We start from the raw sequence: 24,003 nt of genomic DNA on the forward strand, positions 1-24,003 counted from the left end.
ACGGTTCACGATTTTTCAACTTGTAAAATGGGGCTAGAAGTTTTGAAATGAGCTGATTTTTGGTGAGGATGATCTCCTCACCGTAGAGATCATCCTCACCAAAAATCAGCCCATTCCAAGACCTCTAACCCATGTTTTGAAAAAGTGTTTGCCAAAATGTTTGCCAAACTGTTGGCCACGGATAGGGACCCTATATATATATATATATATATATATATATATATATATATATATATATATAATATATATATATATATAATTTATATTTAGAAACCATAATCCAAAGAGGCCTAACTTTTTTGTGAAGCATTCTTAGAACACCCAATATTCCCAACAATAAGGATATATCTTTTTTTTCTCTCATCTATGGTATCATGACATTGCTGAAGAGTAAAGAAATGAGAGCCAACTAATGAGTACTACCCATCTAGTACTTAAAATTAAAAGTTTTCCCTCCATGACTAGTTGATGGAAAATCATGAAACATGAGGGTCCATAAAGCCTTTTCACTTGTGTAAGCCACCCCATGTTTCTTATAATAATTACTCATTTAAATAGGGTCAAACTTCAAGCAACAATCTCATAGTTAGAAGCATTGAGAACAAAACCCCACCACCCTAAAAGGGTTTTGTAGGTTCTTGCACTCAAAGGAAATAATTTTCAAAGTCTCCCCTTTTGTATCTTTTCCTTCCCTCCTTTTTTATCTTATAGATTAAAGAAAGTGGGTTTGCTTTTTTATGAAGATGAATTAGACATGAGAAGCACCAATCAATTAAGGATAGAACATTGGTTCCCTTTACATGAAAAAAGAAAAACAAATGTATTTATAATTATAAGAAATTATGGGAAAAGTTGGAAGAGATGGGTAATGTTCTTCAACAAGGACAATTAGTGGATGCTCTTAAAAGGCTTGTATGAAAGGAAATGGCATCTTTTACTCTTTAACTTTTTAGACTTTGTTGAATCCTTAAACATACTAACAATAGAAAAGTCCAATTAGAAGATGTAAAGAAAGCTCCCTTTCCACTAAGACTTAGTAACAACTTTTCTTTTTTTCTTTTTTAATTTCTTTTGTCAAGCACTCATACTATCATTGTTTGCATATCTAATGGAAACCTTTACACACAAGCATTCAACTTTCAAAGAGAAAAACCGAAAAAAAAATGGGTTTCCAAGAAGGACTAATACATCCCTTTGGCTACATATGAGAAAAAAAAATTCCATATGAGATCACAAACCTTATATTAATTAAATTTTGTTTTCATGGGGATCAATTAAAGAATACAATAAGGTATTTAATTATGTTTTTAAAAGTTAAGACAAACCCCTAAGATCTTTATCTTTCTAGAGGGTCTCATTAATTTATAAATTAGCTTTAATCAGGGGTTTGTTAAAAGTGTTAACATGTCATTAATGGTTTTATTAAGGTTTTTCTAAATCTGAGAAGAAAATTTAAAAAAATATATACAATAACAAAAATTTGATGGTTTTGTATAAAACTTTAAAAATGATAGTTTTTTTAAAAAATAATATTCAACAATATACTATAATAAAAAAAATAAAAACAAAGAATGATAAATCTGAATATTCTAATATAATGACACAAAAGGGAGTAGAAGTATAACAATATGAGGCAAGTCAATCTTACCCTTCTGGCATATATTTGTGGGGGCTCATATATATAAAGATATTTTTAGAACCCAACAGTATCATAGCTTTAAAACTAAGGACCCTGCATTAAATATGCTTTTAATTCAACTACTCCAACTAAATTCATAAATGTAGTGTGTCATCGTGGACCCAATATCTTCTTGAAAGTGTGTGTGTGTGTCTGTGACACAGAGAGACAGAGAGAGAGGTCGGATTCGGAAATAGTCCCATTTAATTCGGATGGACCTTAGAAAATTTTGGGTATTATACAAATGATTTTTGGGATTTCTCCAAAAATCTATCAACATCAACCTCCCTAAAATACTATCTTTTTCTTTAGATATGTAGAATAAAGAAGATAGAATCTTGAGGTTGAAGGGCATGTGTAGAGGGGAGGAGGCGATTAACTCATTGATTTCCGGATTTAATCGATTGATCCCTTATTTAGAGAAATTTTCCAAATTAAAAAAACATGGCATAATTTTCTGAACTAGTGCATTGACATGAAAAAGTAAGTTTCCAATTGAAAAGTTCTATACATTTGTTGTTTATCAACGAATTTCTTTACGCAAAGACTTCATTTTTTCGCTTTTCGGATGGTAAATATTTCTCAAAACATGGAGTGTGAATCAAAACATGATAGCTCTAAATTTTTTTTCAGTATTTTTTATTTCCAAAAATGAAATTTTTTTAATGGATGGATAAATCTATATTTACGAACTATCTAGGCCATTTTCAAGTTCTAAGCTTAATTACTCTTGCATTAGTCAATCAATTTAATATAATAAGAGCTTAGTATTATTTTAGGGTTTAAGTATTTCTAATGCAGTTGATGTACATTATTTTTCCCATGAAAATGAATTCCTTGCAATCACATAAACCCTAAAGTATTTAGGTTGTGTTATTAAAAAAAAAAATGATTTTTCAATCATTTTCTTTAGCCCCTGATGGAAGACCAAAGTCAAGAGGGGATATCATCAAGTTCAAAATGGGGAGTTATCTCTAATTCTCAACAAAACCCAGAGGGATACCTGAAAAATGCCTTAATTTTTTAAATCATCACATGTGAAGGATGTCTATGGGCAAAAATGGGGAGACAAACCCATCTTTTGGTGAAGGATCACAACCCATAAAAAATATAGAAAAAGGTATAAAAAGCTAAGAAATTTGGTTGGGTTGGTTTTTGTCAAAAGGAATATTGCAAAAGAAATTTGTTTTTGGGTACTCAATCATCTTCCAATGTGATCCAAAAGAGAATCAAAATCTTTCTTAAGGTCCAAACTAATTAATAAACATGTTATAGTGAGGCCTTAATGCTAAAAAGTTGTTTATGTTAGATTATATAGAAGTTGATTTTAATGTTTTTAATTGGTTTGCAACCTCAAGGGGCTACCTTTTATCACAATATGCTCTAGTTGTAGGTTTGGAATAATATAATAATAATAATAATAATTTAACTTTGGTACTTATAATGTAGTCTTTTTAGGGCATGGACACTTTTTTGCCATTTTTTTACATTGCCTTATTCATGAGTATTCTTCCACCTAAAAATAAATTAATTAGTTTTTTTTTTTTTTTTCTACTCTTGGGAACTTGTTTTGACTTCAAATCTATGGCCAAAATGTGAGGATGTTGGGTTAGATGTCTTGAATTAAGGTCTCAGTGGATATCGTTCGTCAAATTTGCCAACATTAGGTCACAAAGATAGTTGACCCAAAGACATATAACTATTTTGGATTGGGAAATTTATGCAAATTCTTGTTGTAATCATTCTCAAAAGTAGTGAAAATTTCTCATTATTCTTTCGTGAAAGTAAACTTAGTCAAACCACGTGAATCTTATGTTTTTATCTAATATTTCTAAATTGTTTTTCATCGCGTATTTCAGTTGTCTATCATATAGATTGGTATGTTCATAGAAGGACATTTTGCATAAAAATTCCAGAAGTTTATGGCAATGAAAAGCAACGGGCACTTTTTTGTAATACTTAAAATAGGATTATTTGTTACAATAACTTTTATTTTTGGACATAAATGCCTTTTTTTTACAATTTCTCTTATAAACCCTTGAAAAATAATCTTTTAAATTGTAACTTACTCCTTCCCAATATTTTATACCCATTGAAATAGAGAGAGCGAACCATTATCTCTATCAAAACCTACTAAAAATCATTGGAGTTCACCAAAGATATTCTAAATTTGAAAAACAAGAGTGAATCTTGTACATCTATGCATTCTCATGTTCGATCCACGATTTATTGAAGATTTCCACCAAGATTGTTAATTTCCCCTCTATTTTCTTTATTTATTTATAATCTTTTATGTATTGGTATACTCTTGATATATTAATTGTCCATGCCTACATAAATTGAAAATGATAGCCAAAATCGTACATATAATTTACCTAGCATCAACGGTATCTATTGTAGAACCTCACCGAAATTATCTAACAGAAATCTGTACAAGTAAAAAATAAATATATCCACATCATCAAACCTCGACAATAGTTACCGTTGAGGCTTGATAGTATAATACATTCCAACGTCAAGGTTTGACACAGGATAAATTGTATGCTCCGCAAAAATTCTTTAAAATTAAACTTTTTTGCTATCATTTTCTATTTATATTACTATGGACAAGAAATATAGCATGATTTTAAAAATATATGAACAAATTAAAAAAGTAATCGATAACATTTGTTGGAAATCTTCAATAGATCATTGATCGAACATGAAAATGCGTAGATCTACAAAGTTCAACATTGTTCCTCAAATTTAGAGCCTCTTAGATTAACTCCGATGACTTTATGGTTGGTTTTGGTAGAGAGAATGGATCTTTCTCTCTTTCAATGGTATAAAATATTGGAAAGGAGGAAGTTACAATTTAAACAATTATTTTTCAAAGGTTTATTAGAGAAATTATAGATGGCGGCATTTCTATCCAAAAAACAATTGATTTAATGTAGTAGATAGTCTTATTTTAAGTATTAAAATAAAGGTCGTGATAATCTAACTACCCCACGTGGCATACTTAATCGACTACTGGATGCAACAAGTTTGGAAACCATAGATTTGTGCTCATCGGGATACACAGTTCCCTCGAGATACACTTTTTATGGGGAAGTGCAGTCATGTATCCCAAGGAGTGCATATCTACAGTTTCCGGACTTATCACGTCAGAATCGTCAATTGATTATGCTACGTGTCATAGTCAGATTATCATGATTCTAAAATAAAAAGTGATCATTTTTTTGCCATTTTCATAAACTTAAGCAATTTTTATGCTAAAAAGTACTTAATAGAAGCTCTCTTAATGTATCCATCCATCCATCCAACCAAGGTACTTTTATAATTTAGAAATTATTAATTCACGTGAAGTTGCAGTCTCACACTTATCGTATGATAAATGTTAGAGTGACAACCCATTCATCATATCCACACAGGAAATATTTGACTTCTTCAATAACACATGAAATTAACAATTCTAAATTTTTTTTTTTTTTTTTTTTTTATCCAACTAGACATCATGATCATGGTCATTATTGTCTCTGTCATAATCAAAATATTGTGGTAGACAACCTTAATTTTACTTCATGGTTCCAATCTATCAAAATCATTAAAGACCATTTCTAAAAGAAAATTGTCGGTGGAACAAAACTCATCCTACCATTAAGAGTTATTTCTTCTTCATATGTGTTCTTGTTCTATTCTTAATCTTTATGTGCACATGGATCACTACGTCTAATGACTTATGTTTCGAAATACAAAATCAACGACTAAACCTACATTCTAATTTATTAATCCAAAATCAATTCTTCGAAACCCATAATTTCATCTTTGACCTCACTTTTAATATCATATCAACATTTCGTTGGAAACACAATTTAATGAATAAAGAGTTTTAATTCAAGAACTGTAACCCAACACTCCATTTATTTGTAAAGTCTAACTCCTCATTAATGGGTAGGATGTCGGTCTAGCTTAATTCATTAAGTCTTTGGGTGATGACAAACTTGGGTTCAATTCTCGCCAGCACCCGAGTTACTAAATAAATGATGGGTTTCTCCGTTTATATGGTTAAAATAACAATACGGTCCTCTCTATACATTAGACTCTCTTCTCTCATTTAGAGTTTGTTTGGATAGAAAATAGAAAGTAGGAAGAAAGTAACTTTGGAAGAATGGAGTTTCCTTTTGCTTTTTAAAAAATAAATTTTTTTTACGTTTTAAAAGTAATCTTCTAAAATTAATTCAAATAAGTTTTATAATTTTTTTAATTTTAAAAAAAAAAATGACAATTACTATTTCGTGTGTATCCAAACGGGCTCTTAATAAAATATTATTGGTAACTGGTAAAGCTCACATTATTTGACTCTACCAATGAATTATCCAATAATAAGTATTTTCATAATAAGATCCATCCACATTTAATTATGGAAGGTTGACCTTTTTAGTCTGTTCTTCCAAGAGGCGAGAGCATAATATTTATATTTTTTCTCTTAACTACTATTTTCCCCGCTTTATGAATAAGCATTTGCTACCAATGGTGAATTGCTTCTCATCCTCATTAAAAATAGGTTTAGCAAACAAAACAAAAAAACACAAAGTTGCAGGCTTGGCGATACTAGTTGTTGGATTTGAGCATTTGTTTTTCATCATCATGGAACTTCGATCAATCAATGGGAAAATGCTCAAAACAAACATATAGCGGCCAAATTCTATGTACAATCATACAAACCCTTAAATCTTACGATAAAAAATTTGATTTACTCCTTAATCCCCCCAATCCACGCATACACTAACACAAACACAAATTATGTGAGAAGAAAAAAAAATCAATGGTTTTTGACAATAGGTTGAAGATGGGGTATTCTGATCATTTTCTATTCATCTTCCATGGACGATCATGGTCAAAGGGTATGTTATCAATTTGGCAATGCATGGGTATCTCTAATATTCATCAATCCTAAAGGAATAATTTCTAAATAACCCTAAAAAGTATTGGCCAAAGGATTTTTATTTTGGATAATTTACCAAAATGTGCATAAAAATATTATCAAAATGGTGTACTATTCATTTTAATTCAAAAAAATAATATATTATTATTTTCGAAAATAAGTTATTTCATCAAAACAATAAAATGTTAAATGAACAATATTTTGATACAAGAAAAAAAAAACATTCCTTTTTTTATTTTGTAAAATGGTATACATATCCCCGTTTTAAATAAATAAATAGAAATATAACTGTTTTAATACATTGATACTTCCCTTCAAGATTTAGTTTAATTCATCACTTTGTACTACAACAGTTATATTTCTATTTATTTACTTAAATAAAGGGTATGTATATTTTTTTTATTAAAATAAAATAAAAAATGGTAAAAGGGCTTTTTTTTTTTTTTGTTGTTGCATTAAACACTGTTTATTTTGAATGTTACCATTTGATAAAAATAATTTATTTTTTAAAATGATAATTTATCATTTTCAAAATTAAAATGAATAGTACCATTTTGATCATTTTTAAATTTTAATGTACCGTTTTGGTAAATTTCTCCTTTATTATCCTCTCAAGCCCAATAGTGGTTAGAAATTAGAATCGGTTGATGTTTGATCTTTGACCAAAGAAAAAGTGGAAATCTAGTGGGTGGAAGTCAAATAAATAACTTGGTGTAGGATGTATTGGAATATTCCTATATGTCGGACTGTATACCTTAGGGAGTATGGAATCTGTCCAATAATATGGTTAACAGTAGAGAAACTTTTTGTGGACAGCTTTTCAGAGTTTTCAAACAAAAACAGTGGGGGGAGCACAAACTCCTTTTGACTGTAACAAACCCTTCATAAATTGCTAAAAGAAAGAGTCAGCAAAAGCTTTATTCTCTCAAGTGTCGTCTCCATGACTTCTACAACTCTTTAAAATGGTTGGTTTTCTTTTTCTTTGCTTGCTAACATGCGCGTCTGTGGGTTACCTGCAAAAGCCTGAGCTTTTGTTTGTATAGGTGGCAATATTTTACGTATCTCGAGGTATGAGTACTTGTTCTGTTGTTCAAAACTTCAAACTTAGAACAAGTCTTGTCCGAATGACCCTAAAGAAAAAGTGCCTTTTTCTTCTTCTTTCACCCATCAATCCTTTGGTAAAAGTGATTTTGATGTTAAATAAAGAAAGGAAATCTATAATCTCTCTTCTAATCCTTATCTTAAATAGCTAAATCTTATCTTAATTTTCTAAAAGATTGATTTAGGTGAATCGCAAAACTCCTTATTATGGTGCACCATTTTTAAATACTCTGACAGAAGTCATTTTGCTTAAATTGATTTTTTTTAAAGTTGTGGTGTATTTGTTAAGTAAATTGCTTCTTGGATATAGTTATTACATTAGTAGTTTGTTTTGGACATTTTGATCATTAATTCAACATTTTAGAAGCACTTTAGAGGTATTTTAGTCATTAATTAGAAAAAGACATTCTTTTTCTTTCATAACCGGATTAGATAGCGGATCGGGCTAGTATCTGAGCTTTGCCCAATCCATAGACCATGGTCTTGTCTAAGGACTACTTCCGGGTCATGTGAATCCTACAAATATGTTCGAACAACCATTTTAATAATTTACCCCTCCCCCTTACTTTTTACAAGAGACCTCCTTAAGTAGATAAAACCCCAATCTTAAAAGTGAACTTCATTCCCCAAATAGTATTACCCCCTAATTTTTTTATTTTTTATCTTGTATTTTCTATGACAAGGTGTCCTACGGGTCTAGCAGGGGCAAGGCAATTGCCCTTGTAGAGCACCATATCTCGTCCAAATCCCTCTCGGAACATGTGCTATCCCACAAATCACACAAATTAGATAAGCCCGAATAAATCTTTGTGGATGGGCAACAAGAGGGCTTGAACTTAAAACTTCTCCCTTTTTGGAGGGACGCCTTGGCCCTCACCACTACACCCAACACTCATAGGTTCCTTCAATTGATTAACAGACCATAAACTGTTGGACTTGGACTCTCTTCTCTTAGGCTTAGCCATTGAATTTGGCTATTATATCATTATAGGCTTCACGGACAATCACCTGAATTAAAATTATTGGACCAAGCCCACAATGAAAAAACTCCAATTAATAGGAATGATTTCTCAAAGCTGATTGGGCATCAGGAACATCAAGTCTCAGCAAAATATCTTGCAACTGTCAACTCGGCCGCGGCCCAAGACCATTGGATGGTCTTTAAGTTCAAAATACCGATCCCTATGGTCCACTACTTTTGTACACTCGAATCGAATTAAGTCGCCTCCATGGGGATGTTTGGTTAAGCAGGGTTGAACTTTATTTTAAGAGTCAAGCTGAAAACCTTATCAAGGAATGGTTAAGTTATCAATCCAAGATATAAGGGATTTTAAATTTCTGTACCACTATAGCTCAGATGCTTTTGCTATATTGGTTATATTTGTATCAAATGGTATCATAATCATGGTTGAAACAGCCACAGCCCAGAACGATCCCCCAAATGGACGAACAAATCAAGGTCATCCATAATAATCTCAACCCAACCTATACATCTGGTCTGTTAATAAATTTAAATGTGAAAGCTAGGCTTTGATTCACTATCTATAATATAAACATTTGGAATCTTGTTCAAATGGAGCCACATTGCAAGATTGGGCTTCACAAACACATGCGACATTTAGTTGTAACCGACGCTTATGTTTATCACTCAGATCTTGAAGTCCTAGACCATGAAAAATAGTCTTCGATATTTGTACTTATAAACCTTTGATAATATATTCTAAGTTAGCACAAAAAAGAGTTGGAAAAAAAAAAAAATTAAGACACATTGAAGTCTCATGCGGATTCAAGCGGGGGTGGAGCCAGGATTTTGCCCATGTGGGGGCAACCAAGAGTAGAAATTCTTTTTAGGGGACAACTAAGAGTGAAAAAAAATCGTGGGGGGCAATAATGGCCCATTTTTTATCCATCGCAATAGCTCACTAATTCATAGACATTGAAAATTCTTGTGGGGGGCAAGTGCCCCCACTCTAAATCCGCCCTTGGATTCAAGAATGTTGGGGAGATTTCTACAAATAATGAAAACATAGATGAATTACCCATCACCATTTTCTTATGGTGACTGTAGAACCTAAGCCATCCAAGTCATCAACATAGGCTGAGTAAGTCAATCCATTGGATACCAGCTAGATATGCTTAATTTACAGATTTGTTTCCTTTTTATCTGTAACTATTTTTAGTTAGGATATATTCTGTTTTGATTTACATTGATCTTGTAAATGCTTCAAATCTGTATATATACATCACAAAAGAATAATCAAAATTAAGTTTTTCATTCAAAACAATATTCAGAATCTTTAGTGACCATCAAGTATAAATATTATCAAGTAAAAAAAGAGGAAAGAATGCACCTTATGTCGCAACCAACATCGACAGTTGACATTTCTCCATTTATGAAGAACCTACTCTGCCTGCCTAAATCCATGGCAATTGACAGCTGGCCAAGCCGATTGTGTTACTTTGGGAGAGCTTAGTCTTGCTCCAGAACCGCTTCTTTGGTGATATGGCTACAAAATCAAGAGTATTTTGCAAAATTTATTCAGAAATCCTCACTGATTACAAAAGAGGGTGCATGACTTCCATCAACCGACCCTCGGTAGTTTTTATTCGAATCATGCAGGGAAGAAACAGTTTCACTCACTTCTAACGCCCTCCCCCTGATCCTCCTTGTTCAGTGATTTCCTCTATCGTTTCCCAACTGTTCTCATCTAAAACGATAGAATCGGCATCTCCATTACAGTGACTGGTGGGAATTACCAGCTTTGTTCAGTCTTTCATTGGTCATCTCAACTTCATTTAGACAGTTCTCAAAATGTTTCTCTATGATACTAGATGTTAATAGGCTATCAGATTTTAAAATGTCATCATAATCACTATTCTTTTGATGAAGAGAATTGGAATTGGAAAATCCATTGCAGTTGACGTTAACTTCGCATGAAGTTACAGCATCACTAGGTCCTATTGAGGCTTTCCCATTTCTACTCAGAGTCATAAATTTGGTGTGTTTATCTTCAACTGTGAACATCGAATTAACCTTGATAGGATCATCCTGATCCATATCAGCTGAATCTTCCTTTTTAGGGTCAGATTCATGTGTGTGTAAACTAATATCAGAAGGCATTTTCCTACAACTGACATCGGAATCGATTGTCCCAGCAATGGTAATAGATTTGACTGGTTGTGCTTCTTCGACCACTGTCACTCGCTGCTCTTCTCTTGAGATTTCCAGGAGCTTGCCACGTGGAGGCCGCACAAAAGACCTGGCCAAAAATAGAAACATAGGATCTTATTCATTTTAAACATCAACCTCATTCCTTGTAACTCCAAATATAGATATGCACAAGGGTACACTATACATGTACATAAGCACAGACAAATCTCTAACGGATTGATGTAAAACTGAACAGAGAATGGGACTTCCCACTGCATGCTAAATGAGAAAGATATTGATGACTAGAAAATAGAAATTATGCACGACAACAATATGATGGACCAAAGGTTCATACTCAGTACCATATATTTTTGGAGGCATATTAGACTTACGCCTCGAGGTGTGCCTCAGGATGAGGCTCATTAGAAATTACTGGAGGCGTAAGGTTGAAACATTAAACTAGCTAAGCCTTATGCCTTAGAAAAGGCATACGCCTGAGTGTGAGGCAAATGCTTTTTGGTTGAAGCATACGCCTTATGTTAATTTTCATACATAGTTTTTTAAATAATATATTTCTGCCTCTCTTCATTCTTTTCTTTCTTCCTCACTTCTATTTCTTAGTTGCCAGTAGCAAACAACTTAATTGGAACACTTAGAAATGAATTCGAACACAAAATAATAATATATGCACACAAAATAATAGTATTTAGTATTATACAGAGGAAGTTATTGGAATATAACATTTAATTATATTATTTATTTTAGAAACACTCAATTATTCAAATAAAAAATATTTCTTTTTTTTCTAAAATATAAAATAATAATATCGTAATGGATTAAAGCTTGAAATTTGATTATGTGGATTTAAAATTTGGAAATATGTGGTGGCTATCCTAACTATTTAGTTTTTCAATTTTAGTTGTAGTTATTTTAAATGTTCTTTTTTTTTTTCTTTTTTATATTTTTGATAGGTAAGCTGAACTTGAACCCACGACCTCAAAGTTGCTTTGCAAAGTGTCAAACCAACTGACCTATGGGTCTAAGCCCTAGTTATTTTAAATGTTACATTATTTATTTACAATATCATCCATGCATGTGAGGCTTATGCTTTACGCCTTATGTTATAAGTCTCAAGGCACTGGCCAACTGAGCGCCTTGCCTTACGCCCCAACGTCTGGAAACATTGTACCAAATCACTAATCCAGAATATTCTATTTGTGGAAACCTATGATTGGGCACAACCCCATACCAAAACCAACTGTATGTCACTGCCCGATGAATGTACTAATTTTGCAAACATTAATCTTATCTTTTTTACCTACCCAATTTTAAGCTTTGGATGTGAAGTTTATTTGTACTTAGGTCCATCATCTACATTACTTCTATAAATTTCTTTACACTCTAGGGAACATAAACAACTGACTACCTGCAATATAAGAGCATATAAACTCCCTGTCCAAGTACCTCCTCCAATTCAACAGTCGAGATCTGAGGTCAAAACAACCAACCAAGTCATGAAAATTATAATAACTAAATTTCATGACTGAAAATATAAAATATACAACATAAAAAGCATACACATTACCTGACAGTCATCAATCCTGTACCAGTTTCCACAAAAATCCTTCACATAGCAAATGTAATGGCCAAAATATGATGCATTCAGCATGTCCACATGCACAATGACAGCATAAAGCTGATACAAATCAGTGTCATCCCCTGGTTCACTCATATATGGTCCCAGGTTTAAAGTCTCAGGGAAAGCAACTCTCTTGTTCAGTTTCCCAAACTTCCCACTCTGCAAAAATTTGCTAAACAAACAGATAATGAGATTGGTGACACTGTTGGACAGCACAAGATGCTAGAATGGTTGCTAACCATACACAATTTATAAAATGTAGAACATATTTCTAGTTAGGACCTGAAATCGTTTAAGCGCAATGGTGAGGATGTTTGGAGCCTGATGAATGGTAAGCCGCTTGCATGCCTTGACATAGTCATTACATCTGCAAACAGCAGTAATTGGTACACAGTTTGGAACAATGAGATGAAATAAATTGGAGGCTTATTTATCTGTCTTAAACAAGAATATAGCACATAAATCTATTGGAATAATAATGATTCGAGATGAAAAATTCCATGACCCGATAAGTATGTGTCTTAATATCCTGCATGGATACAGGTACGGGCATGGTTTAAAATATCAGAATGTATCGGTCGATACGTATCGATATCTTCGTTCTCAATTTTTTTTTTCTTGGAAAGCTTTGGCTATATTTGACTTTCTGCAGAGATGTGTAGGTTCAGCATACATTTGGTTCCTTCATTCTCAATTTTTTTTTCTTGGAGGACTATCATGAGTTATGACGGCAATAGAAAGGTTTAGCTATATTTGACTTTCTGCAGAGATGTGTAGGTTCAGCATTCTTTGGGTTACGGAACCAAAATTTAAATTACGATAATAACAAAAAGAAAGAGAATTGAATAAGCCAATTCAATCCTTCAGTGATCTAGTTGGCCTGAAGTTCAGTTATCAATTGACAATTCAATGCAGGATTGGAAAATTTTCCCTATTACGGGAGTAATCGTTGGAACTCTATAAACATGAATAAGCTTCAAACTATAGCAGATTATGAGGATTTTAATGACAATTCTAGTACACAAAATGCAGAAAGAGTTGTAAAGTTGAACAAGTATAACAAATAATGATGTGAAGAAGATCTAATAGTATAGAGAGAGTTTAAGTCAAAGAACACCCTTTACCCGTCACACATATACATATTTTCCCCATCTAGCCACTCTTTAGCTGTGAACAGGTCTAGGCAATCCTCCAAAGAAGCAGCATCCCCCTGGATTTCAACAGTTAAATCCATCATATTTTCATACCGATATGAGATCTTATTGCATTCCGCACATGTAACCTGACATAAAATGACCCGAATCAGGAAAATTTTCAGAAAAGGGGAGAGTCAAAATTAGATTTGTCAGATAATATTGATCTCGAAGGATGAGCTACATAAAAGCAGTGTTAGTTTCTAGTCGGGTGAACCACAACTATAGTAGTAACTTGTATATGTTGACAATTGACTTGGCTTAAAAAAAAAAAATACCGTATGTACAAGGTGTTACGGGTAGCACAGAATAAGTACACCAATGGATTTAGTAACATGCCCTTTAGGAGAAGCGTCCACTGTTGGAAAAATATGGCGAGAAACCAGAACTCTGTGACCAAGTGTGTCACTTTGAGCCATTTTTAAGTGGAACCCACTCTTTGTTTGAGGTGGATCCTCTTGGGAATCTATTCTCCTCATCAAGGAGAATAATGTCATTTTATTATTTGTCTAATACCCTTTATGAGCGAAAGGAAAATCAGCTCCAAACAACCCTTACTAGCAATGGTTTTAGGTTGTGTTTTGCTTGTGGAACTCTCTAGTCCCACATCTGATAGGTGGAGAAGTAAAGACCAACTTATATATAGATTCTATTTTTTACTCTTGTAAATGAGAGAAAGAGTAGTGGGTGAGCTCCACGCGCACACTGGGGCCCATGGATTGTCCAAGGCTTTCAGATTTGGGTTCTGAAAATCCTTAACATGCATGTCTGTGAAAACACACGCAAACACGCCGAGCCGGGCCTACACTTGGGCTTGTTGGTCTAAAATGCCTACATTTTGTTTTTCGTTTTTTTCAAAGAGTCACACCTCTTCTCTCCAGTCATCTTGTTTCCTTACACTCTTGGTGCCTGTTCTGGACAGAAAGATGTCTTGATCAAACATAGTGTCTGTCCAGACAATCACTTACAAATCTATAAATTCCTGAGTCTTCCATCCTTTTTGAATCATCGATTTCACGTAGTTTTCTCTTGTTTTTTAAGGTCAATTTCTGAGAGTACATCCATAGTAAAGGTTCGACAGGTGTGTATGTTAGCAGTGTTGCTTTGTGCGCATGTAGAGCGTTGTATCCTGGGAGACAGACGTCCAGAGACTGTTAACACCTTGCAGGGGCGAGAGCTGTCTTAAGGACATTGTGTCAAACACAAGCCTCACTCAATTTTCAGTGTCTTTTTTCCAAGTTAGTATTTTCCAGTTTTCTGTTCTTTTAAGTTTAGTTAGTAATTCTTCTGCAGTATCATACACATCGCAGAATAACATTCACCTCTGTCAAAGTGAGAGAAAAAGAGGTATGCTTTTTGAAGTTCAAACAGAACTAGACATCTACTTGTAAATTGTGTCTCTGAATCATTGGTAATGTATTATATCTATATGTTGGACAGTATCAACCTCATGTTTATGGAAACATACATGTACTTTTTGAAGTTAAAATGAAATTGTGCGTCACAGGAGGCCCCGAGATGCCTGTCTTTAGGAACATTAATTATTCCTGCATTTTACAAATATGGAGGATGACAAGTAACCTTGGTTCTAAAAATATACATGTACTACTTTTAAAGTTAAAATGAAATTGTGTCACAGGAGGCCCCGAGATGCCTGTCCCTAGGAACATTAATTATTATTGCATTGTACAAATATGGAGGATGAAAAGTGTAGACACCCCATTTTTGCCTAGGTCGAGCTCGAGAACATTAAAAACCTTCCAAAAAAAAGGCTTGACCCAAGGAATTTTTCAAAAAGTTTTAAAACCCAACTTTCAAGAAATCAGATAGCCCAAAGGCCATTTTCAAAGAAAATTTTAAGCTTGACCGAACCTTACCTTCGACCAGGCCATATTTAATCCTAGACTGACCTCACCCACACCAAAGGCAAATTTTGATATGGCTGAACCTTAGGTTCAACCAGGGTTAAAATTTTGCCTAGCTAAACCTCAAGTTCGAACAAGGTTAAATTTAGCTTGGCCGAACCTTGAATTCAGTCCAGGCAGTTAGAACAGTTTTGAAAGCCCATTTGCACTCAAATTTTCTTTAGAAAAATGACTCTTTAACCCTCTCTCTTAGTGACTTATTCTCCAAGAAATCCCTCCTTAATCCCTCTTCTACCCTTCTAACATTTTTCAAAGATCACATGGCTCCCATGGCATTCAATGTAAATTGACCAATTTCCTAAGCCTATGCCTGTTTATCCAACCTAGAGAATTCTCTAGAACTTCTACCCAATGACTAATCTATCCTTAATTTTTTTAGAGAACTAGCTTAAGAAAGTGACCAAAAAGTCCAAAAACCAACCAAATAATTACATACCATTTGGGCTAATTCTTTCCAATTTGACTCAAGGTCAAAGTCTTAGGACCATGCTAACCTCCATAAAAAATTATCTAGAACTTTTGGGCTTTTACCATCCTACCCATTGATAATCAAGATTGGTTAGACCCAACAAGTGGATAAAGACCATCAAGGCCAAGGTTAAAAAATGGGACTACATGCTTTTCATGAAGGTTTTAGTTAAATTATTAGGAACTTGAAGAAGAAGGACCAATTTATCCCCAAGGATCTCCCAAAATTTTATAAATAGGAAACCCTTCCAAGGCAAAATTCTAGCCAAATCTCTCTCAAACCTCTCTAACCTTCCTATTCTCTCAAACCTCTCTCAAAATCCATAGAAGAAAAATCCAAGGAGAAGAAGAAGACCAAGGTGGGGTTAGACCCTCCATTCCCCCATCAAGCATTTTTTTTCCTTTATTTACATACTTTCTAGTTTAATAATGTAGTTTCTTTAGTTCTGTGCATCAAAGCTTGAAGAGAGAGAGAGTAATTCCTCTATGAGGTAATCTCCCAACTCCTATAAGTCCTTAATAAACTCCTTAAGAGCCTTAGATGATGCTTTATATTCCTTACTTTCTTACAATTTAATTTCAAGTGTAAATGCATTTATATTCTTGCAATTTAAATACATAGATTAGATGTTCATTTTCCTTCTTTTTTATGGCAATAGAGCTAAAGAGTAAACCCTCCTTGGAGGTAATCTTCTCTTGATAAGTCCATAACATGCATGCACTTTGCACACACCCACTTTAAAAATGACTTCAAGCAAGAGTGCCTTAGATTTGTTCAACCTTTAGAGCCAACAAAAATAGTTCAAAAATGGACAAAAATTTCATGCCTAAGATTTGGTTCCAACATGGTTTTGTTCAATCCATGAACATCACTTAAGTACCAAACTAATAAATAAAGTCTCCCAAGGGAGCACATAAACTTGTCTAGTAGCTATGGGACCTCAAATGATGAAATCCAAGTGGATTTTCATCAAAGTCCTTGGCTCCCAAAAAAATCTAGCAAGCACCTACTTCTAGTAGGGGCTTGCTCATTACTTTAATTTGTTTGTTTTTGATAAATAAACTATAGTTAATTTTCTTAAATTTTCTATAGCTTTCTCTATCTTTAAAACCTAAAAAAAATGAGTTTCTAATTTCACTTTTGGTCAAAAATTGGTAACCATCTTAAGATAGGAGGGACAAGTTGCCTAACACCTTCCTTGTCCCTCAACCAAACCTCCTTACCTTAAATATTCTAGGAAGACCTTTTCCCTATCCATTTGGATATGTGAGTCACTACAAGACAAGAAAAACAGATTTTAAAACTCTTTTATGGTGCCCATTCATACCTTAATTGAATGGTGGCGACTCCTAAACCCGTATAGATGAGCTCAAACCCCCAAAGGTTTCGAAGCTCACGTATCTACAACAAGCAACCTTGATTCTAAAAATAGACAAATGTTGGCGCAATAATGATGATATTTGTCCACTTCCATAGGTGTGGAATCGAAACATAACCAAAAATAAACATGCGTTCATCTGTACTCATAAAATTGTTCTTTTATACTTTTTAACTAAATGACTAAAACTAAATTCAGCAATAAATATGTATTATTTGTAAAACCAATATGTAATGAAAGAAAGAAATTTATTAGACATCAATTACATAATCCAGATCAAGTACCGCACGCTGCCCATAATGGAGAATGGTGAATTTACATCGCATTGTAGATCTATGCGGTTATGAGTTACAGCCTCATGTGAGCTTGGTATTTGTTCTCTTACATTTCTATAGAACATTTTATGCGGATTGGAAAAAGAACTTGTAATGCACATGATGCTTAAGTAGTCAAATTTCCAATGGATGGAAGCCCTAGCCCAGAAGTCATCAATCAAGCTGATTTTGGTCTGGAAACAAGAAAGAGGTGCAGGCCAAAGGCTCATGGATTCCATGTGCCAAAGGAGTACACCGCACCCAATTTTTTTAAATGACCAACATGGGATAGGTGTTTATGACCAACACCTAAAGTTTCCTCATGAAATCATATATGCCAACAAAGAATTGCAGGACTACCTCATTTGTATAAAAATATCAACTACTTTTAATTTGAGGTTATAAGGTTTTTTCAGGGAAAAAAAGTGTGACAAGAAAGACGTATGGTCACAAGATGCACACACTCGTTATATATAGTAGAGTTGTTTTGACTCTCAGACTTTGAAATGTGTGCCTCGGCATGTACAGCTTGCTGCTGATTTTGTTTTTTTTTTTTAATTCCAAATTATAGTTTATCATACATTCAATGAATGTATTTTCATGTTTGTTTTGTATACTCGTAAAATATCAATGCAAGCAACTATCAGTATCTCCATAAATAACAAGCACAATACTCATACTTAGAAAAAAAGAAAAAATAGAAACCCAAACCTGAGACCGGAGGTGACCACCGAACATGTATTGAATAAATGTCGTCTCTTGAGAGCTAGGATGGAGAGCTTTTTCTCCACCAAATTCATCAAGGCATATAGACTGCATCGTATCAACTGCAAACCTGAAAAACGAAATTCCAATATTCAATTTAGCTAGAACTCAACCCAAAGACTTCATAGTAAAAAATTCCTTTACAAATTTTGTACACAGAAAATAGAATATGATCAAAGTAAATTTCAGTTGAATCCAAAGCAAACAAAATTAAGAAAATAACAAGAAGAAAAATAACCTCATGAACTCGTGAGCATCCTCTTGTTTCCCATAACCAAGATTACCACCAATATTAGGTAAGCGAGATAGAATGTTGACTGGGGAAAAGGGTTGTAAACAGTGTCTTGTTCTCTCAACATGGACTTGAAGTTCACAAAGAAAGCACCAGTCATTTCGTCTGCCTAAAGAACAAGGAAAAGAAAAACAATATAAAAATATGAGGAATTCCTAGTGAAACCAAGAGAAGAAGAAACTATGAAGAGTTCAGTTTCTGTTTTTACATTCTCTCCGGTGGCCTTTCTCCAACAAGTAGGCAACAAGAGGCCGCGTGAAAGATAGACACTGCAGAACCACATTGGCAAAGCAGCTACACAACAAAAGCAGACAAGTAAATAACCGAAAGCAAAACATATTAAAAAAATAGATTATATATCTTGTTGCACCTGTTTCCACAATTTAAAAGGCCACAAGGTGGGAATCCCTGCTTGTCCCAGTTGAAAAGCTTCACAAATTCTTCGTATGGGAAAAGAACCTGTAAATTTAATGCAATGAGTGCCATCTGATTGATTTCCACTTTGTTAAAAACAGCAAGTCATACTCACCTTTTTCGACTGCCGAAGCTCTGTATTAGATTTATCACCACATAGAGAAGCTTTCCTCCCACGGCTATCAACACTTGGTGTTGAATTTAAAGTGCCATTAATTTTGAGTTCCTTGCATTTTAACTTGTGATCTTCTTTCCAATGCTTTAATTGGCAAGTCTCAGAGCTGGAAAAATGACAATGAGAAACACTTTTGAAGTCAGAAATTTCAAACTAAATGTAGTGAAACATGACAGCTTTACGGATGCAAAACATCCGGAAACAGCTAATAAACTGAAAAAGGCAAGAACGTGATGCTTGAAAAATATATTTAAAAAGAAATTCTAGTGAATCCAAATCAACAGAAAGAAATTCGATCCATACAAAGGTGCTTCTCTTGTCATTACCAACAAAATTTAGCCAACTCAACAGATAACAATAAAAATTTCCACACAATTCAATAACCAAAATTACATCTCTGAGTACTAATGATATTACTCTATGAGCAATAAAAACTCAATATTTGTGTGAGAACCAAAAAAGAAATCACATTTTGTGGCAATTGAACCGAATGAACTCCCAGTTTTTGTGAACCACTGTAAAACACATTTTTTTTTTTTGAAATGTTCTCTTTTCAAGATAAGATTTTGGTGAAAAACTACAATTGCCATAATGGGAATTTATAATAATCAAGCCCTCTTATTGTTTTCCTAAGACTTTAATTATCAAATATTAATCCTACATGTTGAATAAGCAGCCGAAAAACTGCAGCTTCCAGCATCTGAACTAATCACATGGCCACCGAAATGTAAATATGTCCAACAAAATTGAACCAGGGTCCAAGGTCTGACAAACACGACAAATGATCCAATCATTAATTCAGCTTTTAAAACATTGTTTTATATTCTGACGTCCAATTCGACACAAAGAAATTCCATCACTGTAGAGTCTGGATCTTATGTTATTTTCAACAAATTTAGCCAATTTATTAAATATGCCGTCTGAGGCATAAAATTTCCACACAATTCAATAAAATTCCATCCAAGTTTTAAATTGTTGTTTTGGAAGAATGTTTCAGCCAATGAAAACATCGAAACATTCACTAATACCAAACTAAATGTTCAAAAACTTCTGAAACATTCATAAAAAATCAACATTTTAATGTTAATTTCCACACAATTCGATAAAATTCCATCCAAGGTTTAAAATGTTGTTTTGGAAGAATGTTTCGGTCAACCAAAACATCGAAACATTCACTGATACGAAACTAAACTGTCGAAATTTTCTGAAACATTCCCAAAAATAATTTTCATTATTAAAAAAATTTAAATTTAAAAAAAAAAACATTTTTTTACGATCAATCAGATCCCAATGTGTGTGAAACAGATATAAAAGTGAATAATTCGCCAAAAAAAAACTCAATTTGGTAACAAAGTTTAATGAATTAAAGAACTAAAGAAGAGCAGAATTAGAGGACGAACCAATATCGAAGAACCTTGCATCCAGAACACTTCTTTTTCGCTGAATTTCCACAGACAGCACAACTTTCGAGATCACAAGTGACGACGATCATATCGTCTCGACTTCTTTGGAGATTACCGTTGGTGTTGTCGCCTCCTCTTCCTTCGAAATTGGAGTCGACGAAGAAATACTTGGAGGCTGTGATCTTCACCAGTTGATGGAATCCGAGAGCAAAAAGAAGAGAAGTGAAGACGAATTGAAGAAGATCGAGAGAAATGGCTGAGACGTGCATCTACGCAATCTGAAATACAGATTTGTTTTGGGGATTTTCATGGATGATTTCTACAGAAGCGAAGATAACAGAAGCAAATCTCTCTCTCTCTCTCTCTCATAATGGTTATTAATCAGTCTCCGAGGGTGTGCGTAATAAACAGCGTGCGCTCGTTAGTCGTTATGGAAAGAGAGATTCTATTGACACATTAACTTTTGCTAACGTCACCCCAATTCAAGTGTAAATCATCAAAGAGTCAGCAGCTTAGCCCGCGTAATGGCTGGCGTTAGGAAAAGTTGGTGTGGCAATAGAAGTTCTCTAATGGGAAACGACTATCAAACCTCAGATTGAGGAAAGAGCGAAGACTTGTCCTACGGACAGCGACCAGGCAATGCGAATCACATGGTTCATCGAGCCGTTCTACACTGACTTTCTTGTACACTGCATTCAACGATTTGCTAACGTGGCAGTGTTATAAGACGATTGACTTTTTCAGACGTATCTCTAGAAAAAGTATTTTGGTTCTATACACTACCACGTCAGCGAAGTGTTGCAAGCAGTATCGAAGTTAGTCAGTTCAGCATACGCACCCAGCACCTCCACGACAGCGCAGCGTGTAACCCCGCCATCTCCAGCATGACTCTTTTAAAATTATTATTTATATTTAAATGACTATTATTTCTCATTATGAAGTGGATTAGTAGATATTAATTTAAATCTCAAATATATTTTATTTTCTCATAAAAATAATTACAATATCAAATTTTGATAAATTTGATTGATACTTTATTTAATCTAAATATGTATCTCAAATTTATAACTTGATTTATCTCTATTGGGAGATCCAGTCATCTTGATATCTTTTGTGAACAAAATGAGATGTAATGGACGAGATTCTTCCTCATTCTTTTTCTTCCTTTGCCAATAGATACTCTTTTCCATCGTAATAATGAGAGCACCGAAAATTTAGTTGGGAGTTCGTGATTTATTTATGAACTTCATGAATAGATACCCAAATCTATGAAAATTAATAATATTTGACTTGATAACTATAATGATTCATGAAGAAAAAAACATGATCCCAACCGTTTTAACACAAAATCCAATGATTCAGATGCACATCTATGCAATTTTATGTCCCCAATTATTGTTATCTAACTTGTCTCTACTATTGTTGTAAGAGCATCTAGATATTTGACGTTCTCGAACTACATCTAACAAATCTAGCAAATGATCCAACAAACACCATACAATTAAGGATTATATTGACAATTCAATCGTTTTTTCCTTGGCTTTCACTTTCTTCTTTATTAGAAAACTATTCCATCTACTCTAACAATTATGACAGTTGATAATGAGAATCTAATATAAGAAAAGTCTATATATAATTAATATATGAGTCATGATTTTCTAACTCGAAAATTTTCACTCGGTCTGTACGTGGTTGACGTGGTAAAGGCACAAAATCATAGATCTTTTTCTTCAAGATGCACAAGGGAATAATCAACGGTTCTATGCCCTTGCCACGTCAGCCAAATATAAACTACGAACTGATTGAAAATTTTTAAGTCAAATTATCATTAGTATTAATATATTTGATTAATCAAAACATTAATGGTATGTAGTTATATGTCAATCAAATGAGATGTCACTTAATTAACCATCATCATAACCTTTATATCTAATCTCAAATATTTGGGATTGACTAAATTGGTTTTTTCCCTCCATTCTAATCTTTCCAAAGCCACGTGTCTAATGGGAGTTGTAATCAATCTTCATGAAATATATCCAAACTATATATCTCATAGTTTATTGTCTATTGAAGTTTTCTCAAATGCATTTATTTTTAATTTTATCTTTCACTTGTCTACATCGACATTTATGTATCTACTACAATCAATTTATTGAAATGATACTTATTTTATTACATAATTTTTTATTTTTCTTGAAAATTAAGTGAGGGTTAGACTGACCCCCAATCAAAATGCCCCAGGGGGCTACAATCTAACATATGAGTGCCTTAAAACATCATTTCTTTTAACTCAAAAGGAAAATCATTTGAAGATAAATAAACAACTAAGACATGGTCTCCTCTCGCGTCCTATGAGTTCGATACGGGGAGTTAGCATCAACTTGTATTTAAAATTATCATAATACCGTAGCATTTTATTATTCACAAAGAACGTCGAAAGTTCTAAACAAGTGACCAAGCGAATAAGGAGAAGAAGAATAGAGGGAACAATGATGTCAGCAATAGGTTCGAGCTCGACGGTTCCCTTTTGGAGAGCAACGGGGACGACGTACATAACATACTCCAACATATGTGCCACTCTTGTACAAAACTGCCTCAAGAATCTTCACAAATCCAAAGTCCTAACTCGTGAGAAGGTTCATTTCACCATCTTCAAATTGGATGATGGAAGACCACAGAAACCAGTAAAACCTACTTCTTTCTCTCTCTCTCTCTCTCTTTCTATCTATATCTCTCTCCAAATGGGCTGATGGAAAACCGTAGAAACCTAGTAATAATTTCGATTTTTTTTAATATACTCTTCAAGTACTTAGATTACAAAAAAAGATTCAAAATTCAAAATTTCACTATTAAATCATCAAAAAAAAAAAAAAAAAACATAGTTGACTTACACTAAAGAGGGTAACTCTACTCTTACATTTTGCAAAGGGGCAAATCTAATAACTAATTTAATAGGGGTGTTTCATGGGATTGGTAGACTCAAGAGAGCAAACTCATATGCTCACAAACAATCCTAACTATGATAACACTAAATCAAATTGTCAGGATTTATCTTCGAGATTCATGCTATATTCTTGAGATTTTTTTTTATTATCATTACCCTTGGATTTCACATGTACACAGCCAAGATTGTGATTGAAAATATGAGTTCCCTTTTCATGTATCTACCGATCATGGCA

The 24,003-nt window shown here is 33.6% G+C and overlaps 1 protein-coding gene across 3 annotated transcripts; it reads right to left on the bottom strand.

Moving 5' to 3' along the window:
- Positions 1–9,894: 9,894 nt before the first annotated feature.
- Positions 9,895–21,238, bottom strand: UBP18 (ubiquitin-specific protease 18). Of its 3 annotated transcripts, none has more exons than XR_015182188.1 (12): positions 20,822–21,238; positions 19,362–19,527; positions 19,203–19,291; positions 19,041–19,126; positions 18,779–18,941; positions 18,487–18,610; positions 13,621–13,778; positions 12,779–12,863; positions 12,443–12,655; positions 12,284–12,345; positions 10,058–10,966; positions 9,895–9,936 (listed from the first exon to the last, which is right to left on the bottom strand). XR_015182188.1 is itself a non-coding variant. In XM_086456264.1 (11 exons), exons 1-11 carry the CDS (start codon positions 21,091–21,093, stop codon positions 10,441–10,443), a joined length of 1,944 nt encoding a protein of 647 aa, XP_086312390.1. In that variant the 5' UTR covers positions 21,094–21,238; the 3' UTR covers positions 9,961–10,440. The 3 variants fall into 3 exon arrangements, 1 of the variants encoding a protein (XP_086312390.1); XR_015182189.1 differs by lacking the exon at positions 9,895–9,936 and having other exon boundaries at positions 9,961–10,213; positions 10,348–10,966; XM_086456264.1 differs by lacking the exon at positions 9,895–9,936 and having other exon boundaries at positions 9,961–10,966.
- Positions 21,239–24,003: the final 2,765 nt, after the last annotated feature.

Source organism: Akebia trifoliata, chromosome 10 (genome assembly GCF_017979445.1).
Source record: "Akebia trifoliata isolate Shusen 1 chromosome 10, ASM1797944v1, whole genome shotgun sequence".
Classification (NCBI taxonomy): domain Eukaryota; kingdom Viridiplantae; phylum Streptophyta; class Magnoliopsida; order Ranunculales; family Lardizabalaceae; genus Akebia; species Akebia trifoliata.